At 42.2% G+C, this 20,524-nt stretch overlaps 1 protein-coding gene across 1 annotated transcript in view; it reads right to left on the bottom strand.

Annotated features, from left to right (window-relative positions):
• TMC2 (transmembrane channel like 2) overlaps nt 1-20,524 on the bottom strand; it is a 66,184-nt gene that overhangs the window by 14,066 nt on the left and 31,594 nt on the right. The window contains exons 7-15 of the mRNA XM_072801866.1: nt 20,325-20,423; nt 16,954-17,096; nt 15,080-15,227; nt 11,738-11,926; nt 8,818-8,997; nt 7,159-7,308; nt 4,991-5,119; nt 2,412-2,479; nt 1,335-1,574 (exon numbers count right to left, since the gene is read on the bottom strand). Coding sequence (XP_072657967.1) covers nt 1,335-1,574; nt 2,412-2,479; nt 4,991-5,119; nt 7,159-7,308; nt 8,818-8,997; nt 11,738-11,926; nt 15,080-15,227; nt 16,954-17,096; nt 20,325-20,423 — 1,346 coding nt within the window. The remainder of the gene's footprint in view (nt 1-1,334; nt 1,575-2,411; nt 2,480-4,990; nt 5,120-7,158; nt 7,309-8,817; nt 8,998-11,737; nt 11,927-15,079; nt 15,228-16,953; nt 17,097-20,324; nt 20,424-20,524) is intronic.

Here is a 20,524-nt window from a genome sequence, read left to right on the forward strand (position 1 = left end):
ATTCTAAACCTAGCCTTCCTTTCCTGCCCTCTGAACCCCTGTGCAGCCGGATCTCACTCCGCCGTGAGCACTCCACTAACGTCTCTGAGCACCACCGCACTTGCTGGGGGACACCGAGCATAGGGCTTTCTCTAGCTACGTCCCTTGTAAACAGAAAGGTGCTGGATCAGCATTTCCCCATGTGTTGATCCACATTGGTGAGCATGGAGCCAGGACTAGAGTGAGGTGGGTGAGGCCCTGGGATGCACAGCTGAAGGCACTACTCACTCGGAGGATTGTGCAAGTGCAGCATCGCCACATCACCAGCCTCACCTTACTCCCGGCCTCACATGGATATTACATAAAGAAAGAGTCTGTGCTCGATAAGGATGGAAACTTATGGCTCGTACATATTATCTTGTTGCCTGATTCTTCTGATCCATTAATAAAGAGTGTGCCTCGAGCATTTCTAAGAGAGAAGGTGGCAGATAAAAGGGGCAGCATGTTCCAAACTGCTTGAACCACAGAATCAACTCCTTGTTATGGAGTAGAGAGATGGCTTTGTGTCCAGAGGGTCTCATGTTTGGAAAGAGAGCAGCAGGTGTATATTGTCTCTCAATGTACCTCCTTACATAATTACTTATTTCTTTATACAACACCCAGTGTCCTGAACTAGTCTGACTTATATTGAAACCAGCAGTGCTGACAAATGCTCTGCAGAGCATGGGGCCGGGGGGGGGGGGGGGCAGTCAAAAGTCTCAATTCCTGCTTCACATTTGAATGGCACTTATAAATGTATGGGTATTTCATCTTCAGAATATCCCCCGTTACTTATCCCATGGTAAAGGGAATCCAGAGCAGTAGATTATCCACATATTAAAAGGTCAGAGCTGCGCTGTCCAATATGGTAACCATCAGCCATGTGTGGTGATTTAAATTCAAATGAATTATAATGAGGGCAGCCCCAGCTTAGCGGTTTAGCACCGCCTTTGGCCCGGGGTGTGATCCTGGAGACCTGCATGGAGCCTGCTTCTCCTCTGCCTCTGTCTTTGACTCTGTCTCTCTCTGTTTCTCATGAATAAATAAATAAAATCTTTAAAAAAAAACGAATTATAATGATATAAAGAAATTCAGTTTCTTTGTCCTCATTTCAAGTGCTCAAAAGCCACACATGGCTGGTGGCTACCATATTGGATCACGTAGAAATACATTTCCATCCTTGCAGAAAATGCTATTGAACAGCTCTGATGATTTGCTCAGAGCTGCATGGCCTTTTGCAGGCTGGTGTGACACTAGAACTGGACCTCTGAGCAGACTGGGAAAGGAGCTGCTCCCATGCAACCAAGACTGTGCACCTGAATGGCCCACAGTCAAAGGAGGGCGGGAGGGACATAATGGTGTAGGCCACTGGCAGGAGGCTGAGGAAGAGCACCAGCAGCAGGAGGCCCATGTAGAAGTTGCTGGATCGGGAGGCTTTGAACACACGTTCATGGGGAACGTTGCTGCTCATCACTGCCCAGCACTGGAAGTACATGGAGGTCAGCAGACGTAGCACATTGATGCCTACCAGTCCTGGAGCATAGAAGGAGCCCATCCTGGAAGGGTAGAAACCACACACCTGGTTGGCCCCATAGCAGGAGATGCCAGGGAAGGATGACAGGGGGAAATGGGATTGATGGGTTAGGAGTATGAGGCCTAGCTGCTTTCCCTGCACATCCCAAGGGCATGGGCCTCCCATTGCAGCAGGATGCTTACCACCAAGCCCCAGCCATCCATTCCTCAGGAGAAGGAGACCTCCAAGCTCTACTGGCCTGGCTTCTGGCTGGGATTTAACCACTGCCTCACCACAAGGGACCTAGCAAATTATTTGGCCTCCTGCCTGTTTCTCTGTGATCCCCCTAAAACAGCATTGCTGTTCAGAAATGGATCTGAAGTTCTTAAATGAAGAGAATTGGATGCTGGCTTGCAGTGAGCCCTTGGCCTCTTAAAAGACTTTGGGTGAAATTACACAGCCTTTTCTTCATCTCCCATCTCAGAGGAGGGAACCCTTTGGCTCCTCTCCTCCTCCTCTCCTTTCTGTTTTCTCCCTCCTCCTCTTTCTTGCCTTTCCTCCTCTGTTTCTCCTCCCTCTCTCCCTTTTCCCTCCTCCTTTCTCCCCTCTCTACTTCCTTTTTTTCTTCCTCCTTCTCATTCCCCCTCCTATCTTTCTACATCCCCCTCCTTCCCTCTCTGTCCATGCTAACACATGGGTGGGCCAGATACTGTCCTGGTTCTCATCTCATCTTCCTTCTTTTAGTCATCTGAACGGAGGCAGTTCAGAGAGGACTGAGGATTTTTCCAGCCTCTACCTAGCTAGGTGGGAGGCCAAGCTTGGGATTCCAGTTTTCTGACTTCCCCGAATCAGTGGTCCCCAGACAAAAAGCATAGCTCACCAGATCATTCCTTGGTTGAAGATCAAGCCGAGTACATTTCCACTAATATCAAACTCAGCATAAGAGGGCTGCAGAGGGAGGCAGACGGAGAGAAAGGAAGTTGTTAGGCATCTGCCAGTCCCTGTTACCAGCCAACTGGCTAAGTCGAGGCCTCTCCAAAGAGCTTGGTCTAGTGACCAGATAGGAGGGATTCATGCTTCTGTTTCTTTAACACATTTCTACTTTTTGAGAAAAGTTTTGAAGTTCTCAAAGTTGAAAATTTTTCCAATGACTTTTTCAATTAAAAAAGTGAGAATTAAAAAAAAAATGAGAATTTTTACTTTTTAGAGCCTGTGGGCTGACAGTGTGTTCTTGGGAGGACCCTGGCCCCTCAGAGAACATTTTATCATTGCTCTAATCAGAAATTTACCTTGAAATTATAATAAAGGAATAAATCTAATAACCAAATGCAAACATCTAAACGAGGAGTCAAATACAATAATAGCTTTAAAAGGAAGCAAGCAAACAAAATAACTAAACCACTCCTCCAGTTGTCTTTTCTCCTTCTAGTTTTCTTCTAGTCTGAGTGCAGTTCATTGAAAGGAAAGAGCTCAGCCAGATTCAGGTTTTCAGAATGACTCTGATTTTCAGAATTTTGGAGATATGTCAACTATTTGAAAGAATGCAAAGTGTGTGAGCACTGGGGAGTTGGGGGTCCTCATGCAGCATGCCTAAACTAACTTTCCCATTTGTCCTCCAGAAATGGAGGTCAAGGGTGACAGGGATGAAGAGGAGGAAGTTAGGAGAGAGAGAAAGGAGAGTCAGGTATGGATCAAAGGAGGAAATGTACATATTCCAAATATGTGAAGGTTAAACCTTGGGAATTTAAAATTTAACATTTAAAAATATTTTTTAAAACTTCTCATCTTCTGGGCTTTGTGTCCTGGTTAGGAAAATTGTCCTCACGTCAAGATTGTAACTTTATATATGCTTTCTTTCAGAAATTTATGATTTCATTTTTTGATGTTTAAAACTTTGATTTACCTACAATTTATGTGTTTAGGTAAAATGAATGAGAGGTACAGTCTCTCCCCCAATTAACCAGTTGTCTCTACCCTTTATCATATAATCCCCCCTCTCCCACTGGGTTAAAAGACTGTCTTTATCTTAAATTAAATTTCCACATACATTATTTCATTTAGATTGTATTTCTGGATTTTCTATTCTGTTCCATTGGTAACTTTGCCTATTCCCTAGTACCAGTTGGAATTATTATAGCTTCATAATATGCTTTAAAATAATGGTAGGTCTAGTCCCTTTCATTTTGTTATATTAAAATTTTTTCCTGGCTACTTCCACATATTTATTTTTAGAATAAACTTGAGTATTATTTGGGGATTTTGTTGAACTTATAAATTAATTTGAGGGCAATGACATTTTAGCAGTCTCATGTTGTCCTATTAAAGATGGTGCCCTCTTTGAGTATAAGGTTCATTTATCCCTGTTCTCAGATGAGATTATGAAGTTTTCCTCACTGTGAGGAGGAGTTGAGTAGGCCTAAGTAAAATTGTGTCTGGTGACTAAAAGAAAAAAAAAAACTGACCGAGGCCAGGTACATACTGTAGGCCACAATGAAGATGACACAGGTAAACAAGATTTGGAGCTCAGTGAAGGGGAAGTGTCTCCCACCCACCAACAACAGTGACTAATAAGGTCAGTGAATAAGGCATTGAGGAAGAGACATGCACAGGACAGATGAGGCCAGACATTCCACCATATCACAGAAGGCCACCACAGAGAGGAAATGGCACTCATTTAGAATGAGCAGTTTCCCAGGTAGGTGGGGAAGAAGAATATCCCAGGTGGAGGGAATGAGGACAAAGAGGTTTCTCAAAGCATAATCCAAAAGACAGCACCGATGGTTGCTGTGTTCTTGATTTGTTCCAAGACTTTGTGAAACATTCATGTTCACATCTGCCCTCTCCCACCCCAGGATTTCATTAGAGTCTCAAAAATTAAGAGCTATCATTTCCAGGCTGCCTAGGTGGATCAGTTGGCTAGGGGTCTGCCTTCAGTTTAGGTCATGATCTCAGTGTCCTGGGATCGAGCCCCGAATTAGGCTTCCTGTTCAGCAATCCCTCTCTCTCTCCCTACCCTTCAGGCTTGCTCTCTCTCTTTCTCTCAAATAAATAAATAAAATCTTAAAAAAAAAGAAAAAAGAAAAAGAACTACCATTTCCCCTTATCCACTTCGATTACCATTCCTATCTCTTAACCAGTGTGGACTTCAAGTATGGTGTTCCTTGCCTTTCCTAATGAACATCTGCTTGACACTGAAGCATGTGATCTACCTTTCCCAAGGCCAAATGCCTCCATTTCCCAAATAGAAGGTCATTTTGTTAATTACATGGGGGAAAAAGTGAATTTCCTCTAGGAAGGCAAATATGACACTTAAGGGAAATACAGATAAAATGCTTCACTACTTCACAGAGCAGAAACTGGCATCAATTATCTAAACAAATGTCTATGAATGCATCCGACTATATCAGATAGGATGGTTGAGACGCCTCTCTGCGGGAAGTTCATGAAACAGTGACCTACAAATCCAGCCTCCAGGTCCCAGCACCAGCAGTAGTTCATGAACCGGACAAAACAAGCCCGCAGGAAGTCCCCCAGCAGGATGGTGATGTACGTTACCAGCATGTCAGACACTGTCAGCCTCATGAATTCCTGCAAGGGGGAGCACAGGAAAAGGGCATAGTCAGGGTCAAACCTTGCCCACTTCTCCCAATTGACTGGAGTCATGCAAAGTCTTCCCCACCCACCTGAATCTTCTCTGTGACCTCCTGGTTCTTGGTGGCAGAGAAGTAGTGCAGAAAAAGGACCCCAGGCTTTGGAAAATGCTTACTTTTAGGTCCCAGCTCTACAAGTTACCATTCATATTGCTTTGGAATAATCTCTGAGCTTCTCAAAGCTGATAATGATATCAACCTTACAGGGTTATTGGGAAGCTTAATGATTATGCATGCAAATTGCCTGGCACATTGGCAATGCCCAATGTATGGTAGTTATCAATATTATTACAGAGAGAGGATCCGAAGGCTCCCTCCTTGCTTCCTCCACTTCCTCTGAAATGTAGCTGCCCCCAGCTAAGACTGAATCTGACCATCGTCCCTGGGGACAAGAGCTAGCCTTCTTCATCTCCTGCTAATTGGATTTTTGCCTTGTTATACAAAGATAATAATGCAGGTTTTTCATGAGGCACATAGTGGAAAGGCCAATAGCAAAGCTTTTCTCTGCTTTATAGAGTGTATATAATTTATTAATTAAAAAAATGGAAAAGATCTACCAGGCATCATCACAACCTTTAAGACATCTCATAGCCTTGAAGTTCCTGGGGAACACAGAGTCTGCTTTATTCATTTTTGTATCCTTCAAGATGATTAATGAATATTTTCTCGATAAACAGCTGATGAGTTTTCAGGTTTATTCCTCAATAAGAATTCAAGTTAATGCTCCTAAGTAAAAGACAAATCAACATGTATCAGGTCTCTTATGTACAAGTTGATGCTCTGGGGCCTGGGGTGGAGGTGGTGGAGGATACAGGTGAGCAGGACATAGCAGCTCAAACCCATCATTACTGACAGCTCAAACCCATCATTATTGACAAGTTCAGAAAGAGCTTTAATCAGTGTTGGGAACAGTGATGGGCATTCAAGGAGGAGGGCAAAGGAGACGCCTTCCAAGGGTGTGACATAGGAAATGAGAAATTCTATTGCAGAATGTTCCAAAAGAACCATGTAGGTAATGAACTCTCTTTTGTCTTCTGAGGAGAGTGGGTTTTATTGACTTGAAGACGCATTCTCTGTTACACCCTGTTATGGCTTTAGAAATGCAGGAACTAGGGAAGTTGGATTGCTTTGTACATTAATGGTGGGGAGGATTTAAAGAGTATGGGGGAATCTGGATTGGAGGAGTAAGAAATGGTGAGTCTGAGCCCTCCAGGGAGGAATTGGGGAGAAAGGGCCCCCAGGGCCCCGTGGGAAGGACACCCTGTCGCAGGAAAATATCTGCTGGTGGATTTAGAGGCAGTGTTGATGTGATATAATCCCTTTCTTCATTGTACTTCATTATCCTCAGTTAAAAACACTGTTGTCTAGTGCTCTATGAGGTTGGATTCTTCAGGGAACCCATAAAGAAGTAATAAACTGCATCTCAGTGTGGTGACATATAAAAGAAAACCCTGTGCAGGAGGTGGAGTTGAGGAAAAGAGGGCAGCTGATCCCTAGGCAGAAACGTGAAGTATTTCTTCAAAGAAAGAAGGCAAAGAACATTAGCCTTTGAAGTCCATACTGTGTAAGCTACAGGAATGGTGGTGACAGTGAATAAAGAAAAATGGTAGTTTTCAATTTTTGAGATTAATGAAAACCATTTATTTTCTTTACAAAAATGCATAGATGCATATATACACACGAATTCTGCATCCAAGTTTTAGGAGAATTTATTCCTTATTTCAGGGTGTAGAACCTCAGGTTGTCAGTGAAATCTGTAGTAAGATTCTAAATGAATCCAAATGGTATTAGATTGATGAATGGAGCAGGGAGAAAAATATGTGGGATGCTGAAAAAATTGGGAAAGAGAAAAGGTAGAACTTTCCTAAGAAATACTGGCTTGACATTTTGATGGCTTAAAAAAAAAGAAATATCAAGGAAGGAATAACAAAGATCTGAGAACAGGGATCACTTTTGCAGGAGAGCATAACTACTCACAATGCCCACGGCTGTCTCCCAGCAAGAACCCCGGGGCACATCTGCAGGGTGTAGGGGTGGCCGGGGGACACTCTCATTCCAACCAGAGGAGTTGTAATAGTTAAACAGAGTCCAGTGAGTGATGTTCTTTATTGTCTCTTCATTAGAAAGCTAGAATGGAAGATGGAGATGTGGGGTTGGAAGGAGCCAGGAGTGGTCCAACTGTTTCCATGGGAATAATTAAAGCCAGAATATGGCACCACTCTACCACCTACCCTCTACCCTACCCCTCAGCAGTCTCTACAGATGTGTCCTCCCCAGCCTTTCAGTCTATATAGGAAAGGGGGACATTTGGCTGAAGTCCTTGGGTCTTTTCCATGAAGTTATCTTTTCTAAGTTATTATCCATCTGTCTGTTCATCCATCCATCTAGTCATTCATTCTTCTTTTGAGAGTAATTTTTTTCAGGGTCTATTCTGGGCATGTAAGGCAATGGTGACACAAGAGTGAAAAAGAGAGACAGGCTTCCCTCAGAAAGTTCACAGTCTAGTAGGTGACAGAGATGAGCAGACAATTATAGAATAGAGTGATAAGATCTACAAAAAAAAAAAAAAGAGTGATAAGATCTATGGGAAATATTCTCCAGGAATCAGGGAAATCCACCTCAGACCATGGGGGCCACAGAGAACTTCCTGGAGGTAGAGACATCTGAGACAAAAACTCAGGGAAGATTAGTCAACTAGCCATACATGGAGAGAAGGGTGGAAAGACAGGCAAGAGAAAATTCTGTCCTGTGGAGGAAATGTGAGGCTCAGGAGAGTGAAATAGTTCACTGGAGTAGGAAGAAAGTCAGAGGTGAAGGTGGAGGGGTAGGTAAGGGCCAGATCCAGTTACTTCCATGCTTAGAACCTTCCAATAGTTTTCTGGTAACCTCAGGCAAAAGTTCATGCAGCTCAATAATGAGGAGGGGTGGTGGGGAAGAGGACTATCGTCATCTGACCCTTCCCTTAGGTTCATTTTCCCCTTCTTCCCTCCACTACATTTGTGCCATCCTGTAGTTCCTTGTTTGCACCAGCTGTTCCCTCTGCTTTTTCCAATGTCTGGTAAGACACTCCAGTTGGGGCGGGAGAGATCTAGAGCCCCTCTTATGGCCTGCCATGATTCCCTGGGCTTGCCCCCAACTGAAGCACATGCCACAGTGTGCTGTAATGAATAAGTCTGTCTCCCAGCCTAGATGTGAATATGCTTGGAACAGGACTAGTGTCTTGCTGTCTGCTCTACCCACAAGGCCTGACATAGTGGGTGGTCCATAACCGTCTAGTGAGGAGTGATGGAAAGTTGGGTAAAGCTGACATATGTCAATGGACACTTACTTGGCTGATAAACATTTATGGCAGCTATGATACAATATAGGAAAGGCTGCAGATAAAATATTAAGGGTACCAAATGACATGTATACGATGTAAAAAAGACTACCTAAGAAAAAGACAGTAAAGACCTGCAGCAAAATATTAACAATGGTGGTCTTTGGGTCATAGGATTTTGGGGATATTTTTTTCTCCATTTTACTCTTCACAACTTTCCAAAATTTCTTTAATTAATAGGAATCATGCATAAGGAAATTATAGTTGAAGAAGAAATTTGGTAGACACCAGGGATCGGGGGAGTTTATGGTCTTTACCTTGAGGTGAACATCATCCATCAGGGCCAAGAGAAACGTGTAGAGGTTCCCCAGGAAGAGTGCAAAAATGCGTCCTAGCTGCCACTTCAGTCCAATGCGTGGGTGATAATTCTCCAGGGTAGCAATGGTTTCAAACAAAGGGGGACAAAACATACCAAGCAGGGACATCACAATTTCTACCTAAGAAATCAGGAAAGCCTGTATTACTTGTGTCATCAACATCACTTGCTTGGCCACCATCTCTATACTACCCAGGGCCATACATTTCCATCTCCTTGTTGCCCCCTCCTCTGCCTCTGGAAATGTCCTTAGGTCATCACAACTTACTGTGTGACCTTGGCTAAGGCGCCATCATGCCTGGAGCATTCAGTGTATTGTCCCATACATCATAACTGCTCTGTGATTGCTTGTCATCATGATTGTTGCTATTAGTATTGATAAACTTCCTTTGAGAAATAAATGAGTTAACATGTAGAACAGTGGTTTGTGTTCTGTAAAAGTCATGAACTGGACAAGAGTCACCATGGTAGCTCTTATCTCAGGAGCATTGAAGACAGGAAGCTAAGATCACAAAAGGGAGCTAAAAGCAGAAGGATATAGTTAAGAGTATGGCATTTGGAGTCAGTTCTCTGGGTTTGAGCCCCAGCTCTATCACTTGATGGCTTTGTAACTTAGGAAAAGTCACATAACTTCTCTGAGTTTCTTGTTTCTTCATATGTAAAGTAGGAATGACAATTCTTGTTGTGGGAGTCAGAAGAGATCTTGGACATAAGTCTCCCAGCCCAGAGCCTGGTAAGCACTAAATACTGGCTCCAATTTTGGTAGAATTTTGACTCATATAGCTGAACCTGACCATTGTAGAATGTGTGTGTGTATGTGTGTGTGTGTGTGTGTGTGTGTGTGTGTATAACTAAAACTGCTCATCTAGTGGAGAGTAAATCTTTGAACTGCTGACCAGAGTGCAGGTGGGTCAACTCTTCTGGGCTGGTTCTGATTCCCTCATACTCTATCACACTGACTGTTGGCTTGGCTTCTCATTACCTTCACACTTTCATCCCAGTTCATGCAGTGCTTCCCACCTGGAGAGCCACCCTGCACCACATCCATCACTGCCTTTCTTCACATATTTGTTTAATGCACAGCCCAATTCCTGCCTTTGCCACAAAATCCCCCTGCTTCTCCAGCTCACATAGACTTCTCCACCTGCCATACATCTGTAACCCGAAATGTCTTATTTGATACCTATTCCTGCCCACTATTTGTGCTTTGATTTATTCTTGTCAAGTCCACGTCCTAAGAAGATGTAAGGGCAGAATCCATCTCAGGCATCTTATAGCTTAGCGACCTGAGTTTTAGATGAATTCATTGTAAATAGCATGTAGCTTTTAAAAAAATTCATTCTGATTATTATTGCCTTTATTTAAAAAAAAAAAAAAGATTTTAGGGTAGCCTGGATGGCTCAGCAGTTTAGCGCTGCCTTCAGCCCAGGGCCTGATCCTGGAGATCCGAGATCGAGTCCCATGTTGGGCTCCCTGCATGGAGCCTGCTTCTCCCTCTGCCTGTGTCTCTGCCTCTCGTTCTCTCTGTGTCTCTCATGAATGAATAAATAAATAAAATATTAAAAAAAGATTTTATTCATTTGAGAGAGTGCAAGCCCAGAGGGAGAGGGAGAAGTGGACCCTCGCTGCGTGGGGATCCCAATGTGGGACTTGATCCCAGGACCCTGGGATCATGACCTGAGTCAAAGGAAGATGCTTAACCAACTGAGCCACATGGGCACCCCTTTTATTGCCTTGTAGCTTTAATCCACTTACATTTATTGTAATCACTGATGTTAATTCTATCTGATTTTATGCTTTATATTTGTCCTACCAATTGCACGTTTCTTTTTCTATCCTTTTTTTGCTTTATGGGAAGAGAGAGATTCTTTCTTATTATTTATTTATCTATGGGTCAGTATTATTTTCCCTGGGTTTAAGTAGGTGGTTCTTTTGCTGGCCTCACGTGGATTCATACATGTATCTATGGTCAGCTGATGGTTGATGGCTTCATTCATATGTCTGGTGGTTGACTGGCTATCGCACTGGCCATGTGTCTGTCTCTCATCATTCAACAGGCTAGTCTGGAACTGTTCACATGGAGGTCTCAGGGTTTCCAAGAGACCAAGTTCCAATACACAAGCACTTTTCAAGTCTGCTTATGTCATGGTCGCTACTGTCTCCTTGCTAAAGCAACTCACATGGCCAACCCTAGCTGTATTCAAAGGATGGGGAAGCAGTCTCTACCACTTCATGAGAGGAGCTAGAAAATCATACTGCAAAGAATTATAGGAATATAAGAAGGGGAAGAACTTGTGGCCATTTTGCCAACCACTAAGATGTTAAATTCCCAAAACAGATTTATGCATTCAATATAATCACAATGAAACTTTGATGAGTTTTATTGTGGAGCTTGATGAGAGATCATCAAGACATACTTTAAAGTCATAGTTTATCACTGTGTTTTTTAGTGCAGGAACAGATAGATAAACCAATGGAATATAATAGAGAGCCCATACATTAACAGATACTTGATTTATGATGTATGGCACTATAGAGCTGTGAAGAAAGGGTCACCTTTTTAATAATTGGTGCCAAGACAACTTACTATTTAGTTGACTGACCTGTTAATTATAACCCAGCTTTAACAACCTACAAAAGCCTAATAAGAGGTTACTCTTTGTTCATGCAACTGGACTGAAAAGGGATGTAATAAGAGGTTACTCTTTGTTCATGCAACTGGACTGAAAAGGGATGTAATTTCACTTTTTAAAACATGTCCTATAATCCAGATTTTCAATAGTTTAGCTAAATTGCATAGGGACCAGGATAATTTCCATGTTTTCCCTCAATATTCACTTCTATAGAGATGTGTGTTTTACCTCATTTCTTTCATACCAGCTGACATTCTGCATTTTGGAGAATTCTTGGGATCGTTTCACCACAAAGTAAATGAGGTACCCACTTCCACACAAACAGCAGATGATAAGAAAGTTGGCTAGAACCCGGAGAAATCTTGTCAGATGGATATTTTCTTCTTTGTTACTTTCTTGTTCATCCACTATCGATTCCTTAATGTGTAGAAATAAGATGTGAATAATGACAAGCCAGGAACTATCATTGTTGGGCTCCTGAAATGACTACTGACTATATTTTTGTAAGTGAAATAATGCAAAGGAGGTGGTGCAGGGCACTATTGCCCTATGGAGAATTATTTTCTTATTTTCTTTTTAAAAAATATTTATTTCTCTATTGAGAGAGAGAGAGAGAGAGACCAAATGAGTAGGGGGGAGGGACAGAGAGAGGGGGGGAGAGTAAATCTCAAACAGATTCTGCACTCAATGTGGAGTCCCATGGAGGGCCCAAGAAGGGACCCAATCCCATAACCCTGAGATCATGACCTGAATCAAAATCAAGAGTCTGAGGCTCAACCGACTGAGCCACCCAGGCACTCTGAGAATTATTTTCTTCAAGAAGATATGTCTTGTTGTTATTGCCATTTTGATACATGTGATAACAAAAGCTTAGATTTATTGAATACTTACTGTATGCCAGATGTGGTGCTAAACACTTGCTTTGCATTATTCCTCCTAATTCCAAAAACAAGCCAGTGGAATAGTTTCTATTATTACTCATGTCATAGATACTAAAGCCCAGAGAGATCTTAGCAACAGTTTGGGATTATTTTAAAACTATAGATCGGGGCGCCTGGGTGGCTCAGTTGGTTAAACACCTGCCTTTGGCTCAGGTCATGATCTCGAGGTCCTAGAATTGAGCCCCACATTGGGCTCCCTGCTTAGCAGGGAGTCTGCTTCTCCCTTTGCCCCTCTCCCAGCTTGGTCCTCTCTCTCTCTCTCTCAAATAAATAAAAATAAATCTTTAAAAAATATATAGATCAAATAGATTAAAATGAAATGTTAATAATCCTGAGTCTTCTAATCCAGGGGTCTACAAACATTTTCTATTAAGAGTCATATAGTACGGGTGCCTGGATAGCTTAGTTGGTTGAGTGTCAGATTCTTGATTACAGCTCTGGTCATGATCTCAGGGGAGTGCAATGGAGCCCCGCATAGGGCTCTGTGCTCAGTACAGAGTCTACTTGTCCCTCCCTCCCCCAACTTGTACCATCTCTCAAATAAATAAATAAATAAATAAATAAATAAATAAATAAATAAGATCTTTTCTTTATAAAAAGAGCCATATAGTAAATAGTTTTGGCTTGCAAGCCATGTGGTCTCTTTCACCACTACTCAGCTATGCCATAATAGCATGAAAGCAACCACTGACAATATGGAAATAAGTAGGCATGGATTTATTTCAAGAAAATCTTATTTACAAAAATAGGCAGCAGTCCTGGGTTTACCCCTGGGCCATAGTTTGTTGCTTCCTGTTTTAATCTATGAACATGGTTTATTTCTCCATTTACTTAGGGCTTCTTAATTTCTTTCAGAAATGTCTTATATTTTTTGATGTAACAGTCTTGTACATTTGTTTTTAACTCTATCCCTAAAAATTTGATGTAATTTATGTAATTTTATTGTAAATGGGATTAAAATTATTTTCTAATTGTTTGCTGTTATATATAAAAATACAATAGATTTTATTTATTTATTTGTTTGTTTGTTTGCTTAAGTAGGCTCCACGCCCAATGTGGGGTTTGAACTCATGACCTTGAGATCAAGACCTGAGCTGAGATCAACTGTCACACACTTAATTGACTGAGCCACCCAGGCACCCCTAGATATTTTACTACAAACTTTGCATTCTGTGTCAGTAACTCTCTATGAAGACAGCAATAGTATGTGGCAGACCCAAGATAGTAAATGAGGTCTTCTGATTACCAAAGTGCCTAGAAAGAGACTTTTCTAATCAATGAACAATTACTGTATTTGGATTCAAGTTTAACTAATTTATCAAGCAGTTAATATACATTAGTTCATGCAGTTTTCACATGTGCCCTGTTTTGTAAAGTATTTATCTCTGTTTTTTAAATTTTTTAAAAGATTTATTTATTTATTCATTCAGAGAGAACGAGAGAGAGGCAGAGGCACAGGCAGAGGGAGAAGCAGGCTCCATGCAGAAAGCCCGATGTGGGACTCCATCCCGGGTCTCCAGGATCACACCCCGGGCTGCAGGCGGCGCCAAACCGCTGCGCCTCCGGGGCTGCCCATTTTTTTTTTTTTTAATTTTTTATCTCTGGTTTTAATAGACTCAGAGTAAAAGCCTTCACCTTCCCAGATGCTCAGAGTGTTTTCATAGGCTTTGACTTTCTTGGTCTCTCTTGGGTAGGCCTGGAGGAAGAGGCAAAGCACACGATGACCTCTCTCCTGCCCTTGGATGATCTGCCAGTGGCCCCCATCACAGGGAGAAGCTCCCTGAGCTACCCACTGCCAAGCTGTCAGGACTGTGACCTCATGAAACCCATGCAATGAGCTGCTGAGCCCAAGTTCTGCCCCTGGTGGGTGTACCTGCCATTTGTAGGCATTGGTGAGTGGGTAGCTGCCAGGAAGGGCTAGGAGAGAGGAGAGGGAAGAAGACAAGACAATTAAGCACAGATTTACAACAATCTGACCTTTGGCAGGTCCTGGCAGAAAGAAAGTCTGACTGATCAGATGGGAGAAATATTAAACTATCAAGAACTGTGAATAGTTTTTATAGTCATGGAGGAAAAAAATAAGATGTGCAGGGCTTTGGCATACTAGCTTAATTAAGCATGGAGTTGTTGCACATTTAATTGATTCCCCCAACCCCACCCAAACCAGGGTTCTCAACTCTTTCTGGGGTTTCTAATCACTCAGGGAGCTTTTAAAGAATTCAATACCAGGAATCCCCCAGCCCCTGACCAATTATACCAGAATCTCTGGAGGGTTGGGGCTAAAAGACTTTGAAAGCTGCTTAGGTGATTCAAGCATGCATAAAAGGTTGAGAAGTGCAGCCCCAAATGAGTCCTTCCAGTTTCTCTGGCAGAAAAGAGATCCACAAGGAAATACTCAGGACTGGGTCCCAGCATCCATGATTCTCTGCCATATCAGGAAATGGATGGTGGGTACAAGTCATGAGTATTCTTTCTTGAAGGCTTGAAAGCTGGGCTCACACCTCTGGTAAAGCTCTTACCACAAATTACTTGTGGACCTTATCTACCGTGTCTAGGCTGTGTGAAGTCTTGTAATGAGCAGAGTGACCCAGAGTTTCCCCAGGAAGTGGAACTACCCTGGGGTGCCTACCTTGAAGCTGGTGGTGATGGAGACATATTTGTTGTCAGCCGTCTCTGAATTCCCAATCAGGTAATCCCAGCTGGTGAACATCTTGAAGCTGAATGTGAAGTTAGCATTCTCCCCCTCACTTGCACTGCCCTGGGTATTGCTGGCCATCCTGTTGGGTGCATACCACTGTTGTTAGCCCAAGGGAACCTTGGCCTCAGCTGGTCTGGGGCACAGGTAGCAGACATCCAATGAGAGGAAAGAGCCAAAATGATTTGAACTGGGCTAATGATAGCCAGGGTGCCTTCCCCCCAGATTCAGAGTCCACAGCAAGTGGACTAATACACATGGTATTATCTGGACAATGAACCTGCAGGATAGAGGACACTTAACCCTGTTTTCTACCCTGACATTTGATTTCCTGTGGCTTGACTCATTTGCCAATGTTGTTTGAGAACTCCTTATGGGACTCTATTCTCAAATAGGAATGTCTTCTTCTAATTAACCTATTTTCTTGAACAGAAGAGATATTTATTTTCTGATATAAATAGAGATAGTTGTTACTGCAACCAGGTAACATGTACATCCTTCTCTTAAGCAAACTTGGTTGAAAGTACCTTGAGCCTGCCTTGTTACCCACCCATTTTATCCTACCTATCTTCATTCTTGCTTTGTGCCCCTGGAATTCAGCCCAGTGGGAATCAGAATTCCAAGCAGGTCCTCTATCAGATACAATGAGTGCATGGGAGAGTTCGTGCCTTTCTAGCTTATATGTTGGCTTTTGGGATTTGCTATCCCGTGGGATTAGTTGACTCAGTTATCTTTTTGGTTCATCAGGGAAACCTCCTGTATCCCTATACTTATCTGGAATAATAACAGGGAAAATTGTAACAACATGAAGGCTAGGAATAAAACCAAGCCTATCTCTGCTGATAGATCTGACTGGGTAGCCACCTATCACCCAGGGGTCACTATCATGTGCTGGGCAGGCTCTTGTGAACAGCAGCATTTCCTCTTCAGATGATGTGATAGAAAGCCATGCTAGGCCTGCGCACTGCCCTTCCAGAGGTTCTAACTTCTGCTCTACTCTTCTGCAGACATGGCTACCTGTGCTCTTCTGGGAGGAGTGACCTCATGTGGCCTTGCGAAGGGTGGGTGGGCGCTGGTGATCAGGTTTGTGCAGGAGACTGTGCCCCCCACCCTGCACCAGCCTTTGCTGATTGGGGTCCCCTGGCTTAGAAAAAGGCAATTCATGGGGCAGAGTTTTTCTTCAGAGAATATAAATGAAGACGCATAGACCTATTAAAAGGCCAAAGACCATGAAGACGTGTAGAGTTGAGTGCCAGAGAGGACACCAAGGTTAATCACACCACATACATTCCTTTGCATTTTTTATTGATATCTTTATAAGTGGGGAGCTCAGTACACACATGTAAGCTAGAGTCACAGAGGAGCAGGAGAGTTTTTCTGAGGAAGCTGAGCTCTGGGGAAAGCAAAAACAAGACCTTGAAGACTTCTCCAGCCTTACTTTACCAGTTATATGCCCTCTCTCAAGCCACACTAGCTTTTTGATAGGTTTTAGAATTCACTAGGATATTTGCTGCCTCAGGGCCTTTGCACATGCTCTTCCTTGTGTAAACTACTGTTCCCCAGACTTTCAGTGGGACTGGCCATTCTCAGCATCATGTAAAGATGTTTCTATTCCATTTCCCAAAACTTTCTGTATTACCCTGTTTATGTTTTTTTGTACCACATATGACAATCCATATCTGCTTTCTACATTTCTTTGCTTTCTCTCTAAACCTCCACAGGAAGGTAAGGAGGCACACAGTGGCCATAGGAGTTGGCTGTTTGTGTGAAGAAAATTAAAAGCTTGTAGAAGAGATGGTCATACTTACGATCTAATGACAATCATCAGGCTGTAGCCGAACACGCTGACCCCCACCATAAAGTAAGCCATGGGCAACCTGTACCTCAGCCACCCGATAGTCCTCTGGTTGTTGTAGTAGCCATAGAAGAGAGCAGAATACTTGATGTAGCCCTGTGGGACAAGTCCAAATGTGCTGGGTTTGTATGCTGAGCACAGATAGTCATCTGATACTTTTATTTTACTGGGGATTTCTTTCTCAGAGGTTTAATAGGAGAAAGGAAGAGTTCTGGGGGTTCTTGCTCTTCCTTTTACTTTCCCCAGTTGCTCCAGAGTCTCTCCATGTCTCTATATCTCTCCTTCATTCTCTTTATTCTCCATTATACAGAACACATATAAGATACAGGACGGGGAGGAGATAACATTTGGGATACAATTAGGGATAAGGGTGTGTGTGTGTGTGTGTGTGTGTGTTGTCTGTGCACACATGCATAAAGAACTCCAAATTCTTTCCCCTCACACTTCCAGGGTCTTAATTTAACATTCTGAAAGTAGGTGGGAGTCTATGAGCTTTCTCAGTACAAAACTTACAAAGAAAACAATACATTATAAGGCTCACAATCCAATCTGAATCTCAAGTTTTGGGCGTTTTTTGGTTTTTAGGCATAATTGGCTTGAAGTATAATCAGTACACTTTGAGGTATAATATTAGCTTAGAATTTTAGTACTTCTTTCACATCTTTGCTGAAGAGAAAACAAGATTATTCTGGCCTCACACAGATATGTAGTTGGAAAGGGTAGGCAAATCTTAATAGCTTTTTCATATACTTAAGGCTGTTGCTTTTTTGATATGATACTTAAACTCAATTAATAAATAGCCATCTGTGAAATATTAGTTGTAATGTGGAATCTGAATCACATAATAAACTTTTCATGTCTTGTTACATTAAAATCCACTGTACTCTCCAAAATACTGGGTAATTAAACAGAGAAAAATATTAACTTTACAGTAGAGAATTCTGGCACACACTACTTTAACCAAGTGGTCACTGTTAACATTGCCAGCAATAACACGTATCAACATAATGTGACCCCAGCTTGACACCCTGAGAAGGGCACGTTATCTTTGTGGTAGCCTTCCCAATAATGTATAACCTCACTACGATTATGACAGATCATCAGATAAACCCAAATTAAGGGACATTTTCCAAAACAACTGACCAGTACTCCTCAAAAGTGTCAAAGTCACCAAAAAATAGAATTGTCATAGATTTGGGCTCCCCCAAATCTAAGGAGACATAAGGAGACTAAGGAGACATGACCAATGCATTAGGAGATTTTAAGCTGAGTCTTGGAATAGGAAAGGACTATCAGTGAAAAAAATTGATGAAATCCAAATAAATACATTTTAGTTAATAATATTGTACCAAGGTTAATTTCTTAGTTTTGATAATTGTTCCATGGGTATATAAGATGTTATCATAAAGTGAAGCTGGGTGAGGGAATATGGGAACTATGTACTATTTATGCAACTCTTCTGTAAGTCTAAAATTATCTCAGGATTTAAAGTTTTTAAAGCGTAATTGCTCTATCTTCTACTATCAAGATACAGGATCTTTTAGCCACACATAATTTTGTAACATCATGTATTGGTCAAGTGGAAAATAATGGTTCTGTGAGTTATAAAAATCTGCCAAATGTTGATACACTTCTTATGCCATTATTTAAAAATCACATTTGTTAATATCTTCATTGATTTCATCAGAAAAGCATTTAACCATTGAGAAACTACCACTGTCGTGATGGATGTAAGTTTTCCAAAGCTTTTATTTTAGCTGAAAAAATTAAATTTTAGAGGTACCAGGTTGGCTCAGTCAGTGTAGCATATGACTCTTGATCTTGGGGTCATGAGTTCAAGCACCACACTGAGTGTAGAGATTACTTTAAAAAAAACAAACACTAAGGGTGCCTGGCTGGTTCAGTTGGTGGAGCACACAACTCTCGATCTCGTAGTTGTGAGTTCGTGCCCTCTTTGGGTGTAGAGATGACTTAAAAAACACGTAAAAAAAAGAAAGAGAGAAATATTTATCATTGGTGACAGCAGCAACAACATCAACAACAAAACAGAGGATTATTATTGAATAAATTCAGTTTGCTTTGGGCAGGTAGGATGTATTTTCAAAGGGGCCCTTGAGAGAAAATAAAGAATAAAAATTCCTTAGAGGTAGTCCATAGTAGTAGTAGTAGTATATACTACTTAGAAGTGTAGTAGCTATTTGGAACATCCTTATTCCAAATGACTTGGAAAAATATTCCCACTCACTTCCACACATACCTGAAAAGTCTTGAACTTGACTATGAGTGTAATGGATGACAGCAGCAATGATTTGTTGTCTGAACCATCACAGGCTGGCCTCCCAGCCAAAGGAACTCCTTGGAGCTATGGACCAAGCCCCATAAAGGCATGGGGGTCAGGGGACTCAAAAGAGGGAGGGGTGTCCCAGGCTGTGTTCTGAACAAAAGCAGGAAGGCACTGGTATGTGATTCACTCAGGGACTTCCCCCAAACTTGATAAATATTAGAACATAAAGTCTGAGATAGAAATGGAGTGGGAGAGGGAGGGAGCAACCACGTGGCAAACAGTTCTTTCATAAACCTGACTCAAAACACTGAATTTTATTCTGTTGGGAATGGGAATAAATGAATACCAAAGTAGGAAAGTGACAGGGTCCAGTTTGCATTTCAGAAAGATCACTCTGGCAGCAGAAGGAATGGAGATTTTTTAGGAGCCAAGCCAAAGCAGAAAGCAGAAGATTCTAACATGTCCTGGCATGGTGGGGACATTATTCAAAGAAGAGGCAAGAGAGGTAGAGAAATGGGCACCTAGTCAAGACAGAGTTAGTGGTTGACTGGTTGTTGTGGGAGGGAGGGTGGTAGTGAGGAGAGGGAGAAGTGTAGAATGACTTTCAGGTTTCACATTTCAATGATTGGGTGAATGGTGGTTCCAATAAAGAAGATGGGAGAAAACAATGTGGATTTGGCTGGGTAGATGTTGAATTTGAGGAACAGTTAGGATATTCAGTTGAGGATGCCATGCAAAGCTTGGGAATGGCTGAACTCTCAATAGCCCTGGAGTCTTAATGTGGGTATGGCAGAGAAAACCATCCTGTAGGATCACTTACATGGATCTGGTAGAGAGAAGGGAGCAGTGTGTGTGGCTGCAGAAAGGACCCATGAAAGGGACTTAGGAGGACATGGTTGGCTAGCTCATTTTGCATAGTGGGGAATGTGAGTTAAGCACTGGTTTTCCAATGTCTAAATGCAATATTTCACAATTATCCACACAAATGTTAGGCCTTACAATCACATAATAGGAATGCATTGGCATATTGGTGATGGTACCTCAAAATCCCAAAGGACAGAAAAATCCATGGCTTTTTCTTCCTCAGCCCGAGGCACCGTCTTTCTGGGAATACTCCCATAGGGCACACCCATCAGAACCTTGTGTAGGGACAGAAAGATAGGATGATGCGTGGAGAAGATACAAACACTTCTTTCCTTCGAAGAACGTGTCCTGCTGTTTATTCAGTTGTATTTTTTCC

This window comes from Canis lupus, chromosome 26, assembly GCF_048164855.1.
Source record: "Canis lupus baileyi chromosome 26, mCanLup2.hap1, whole genome shotgun sequence".
Classification (NCBI taxonomy): domain Eukaryota; kingdom Metazoa; phylum Chordata; class Mammalia; order Carnivora; family Canidae; genus Canis; species Canis lupus.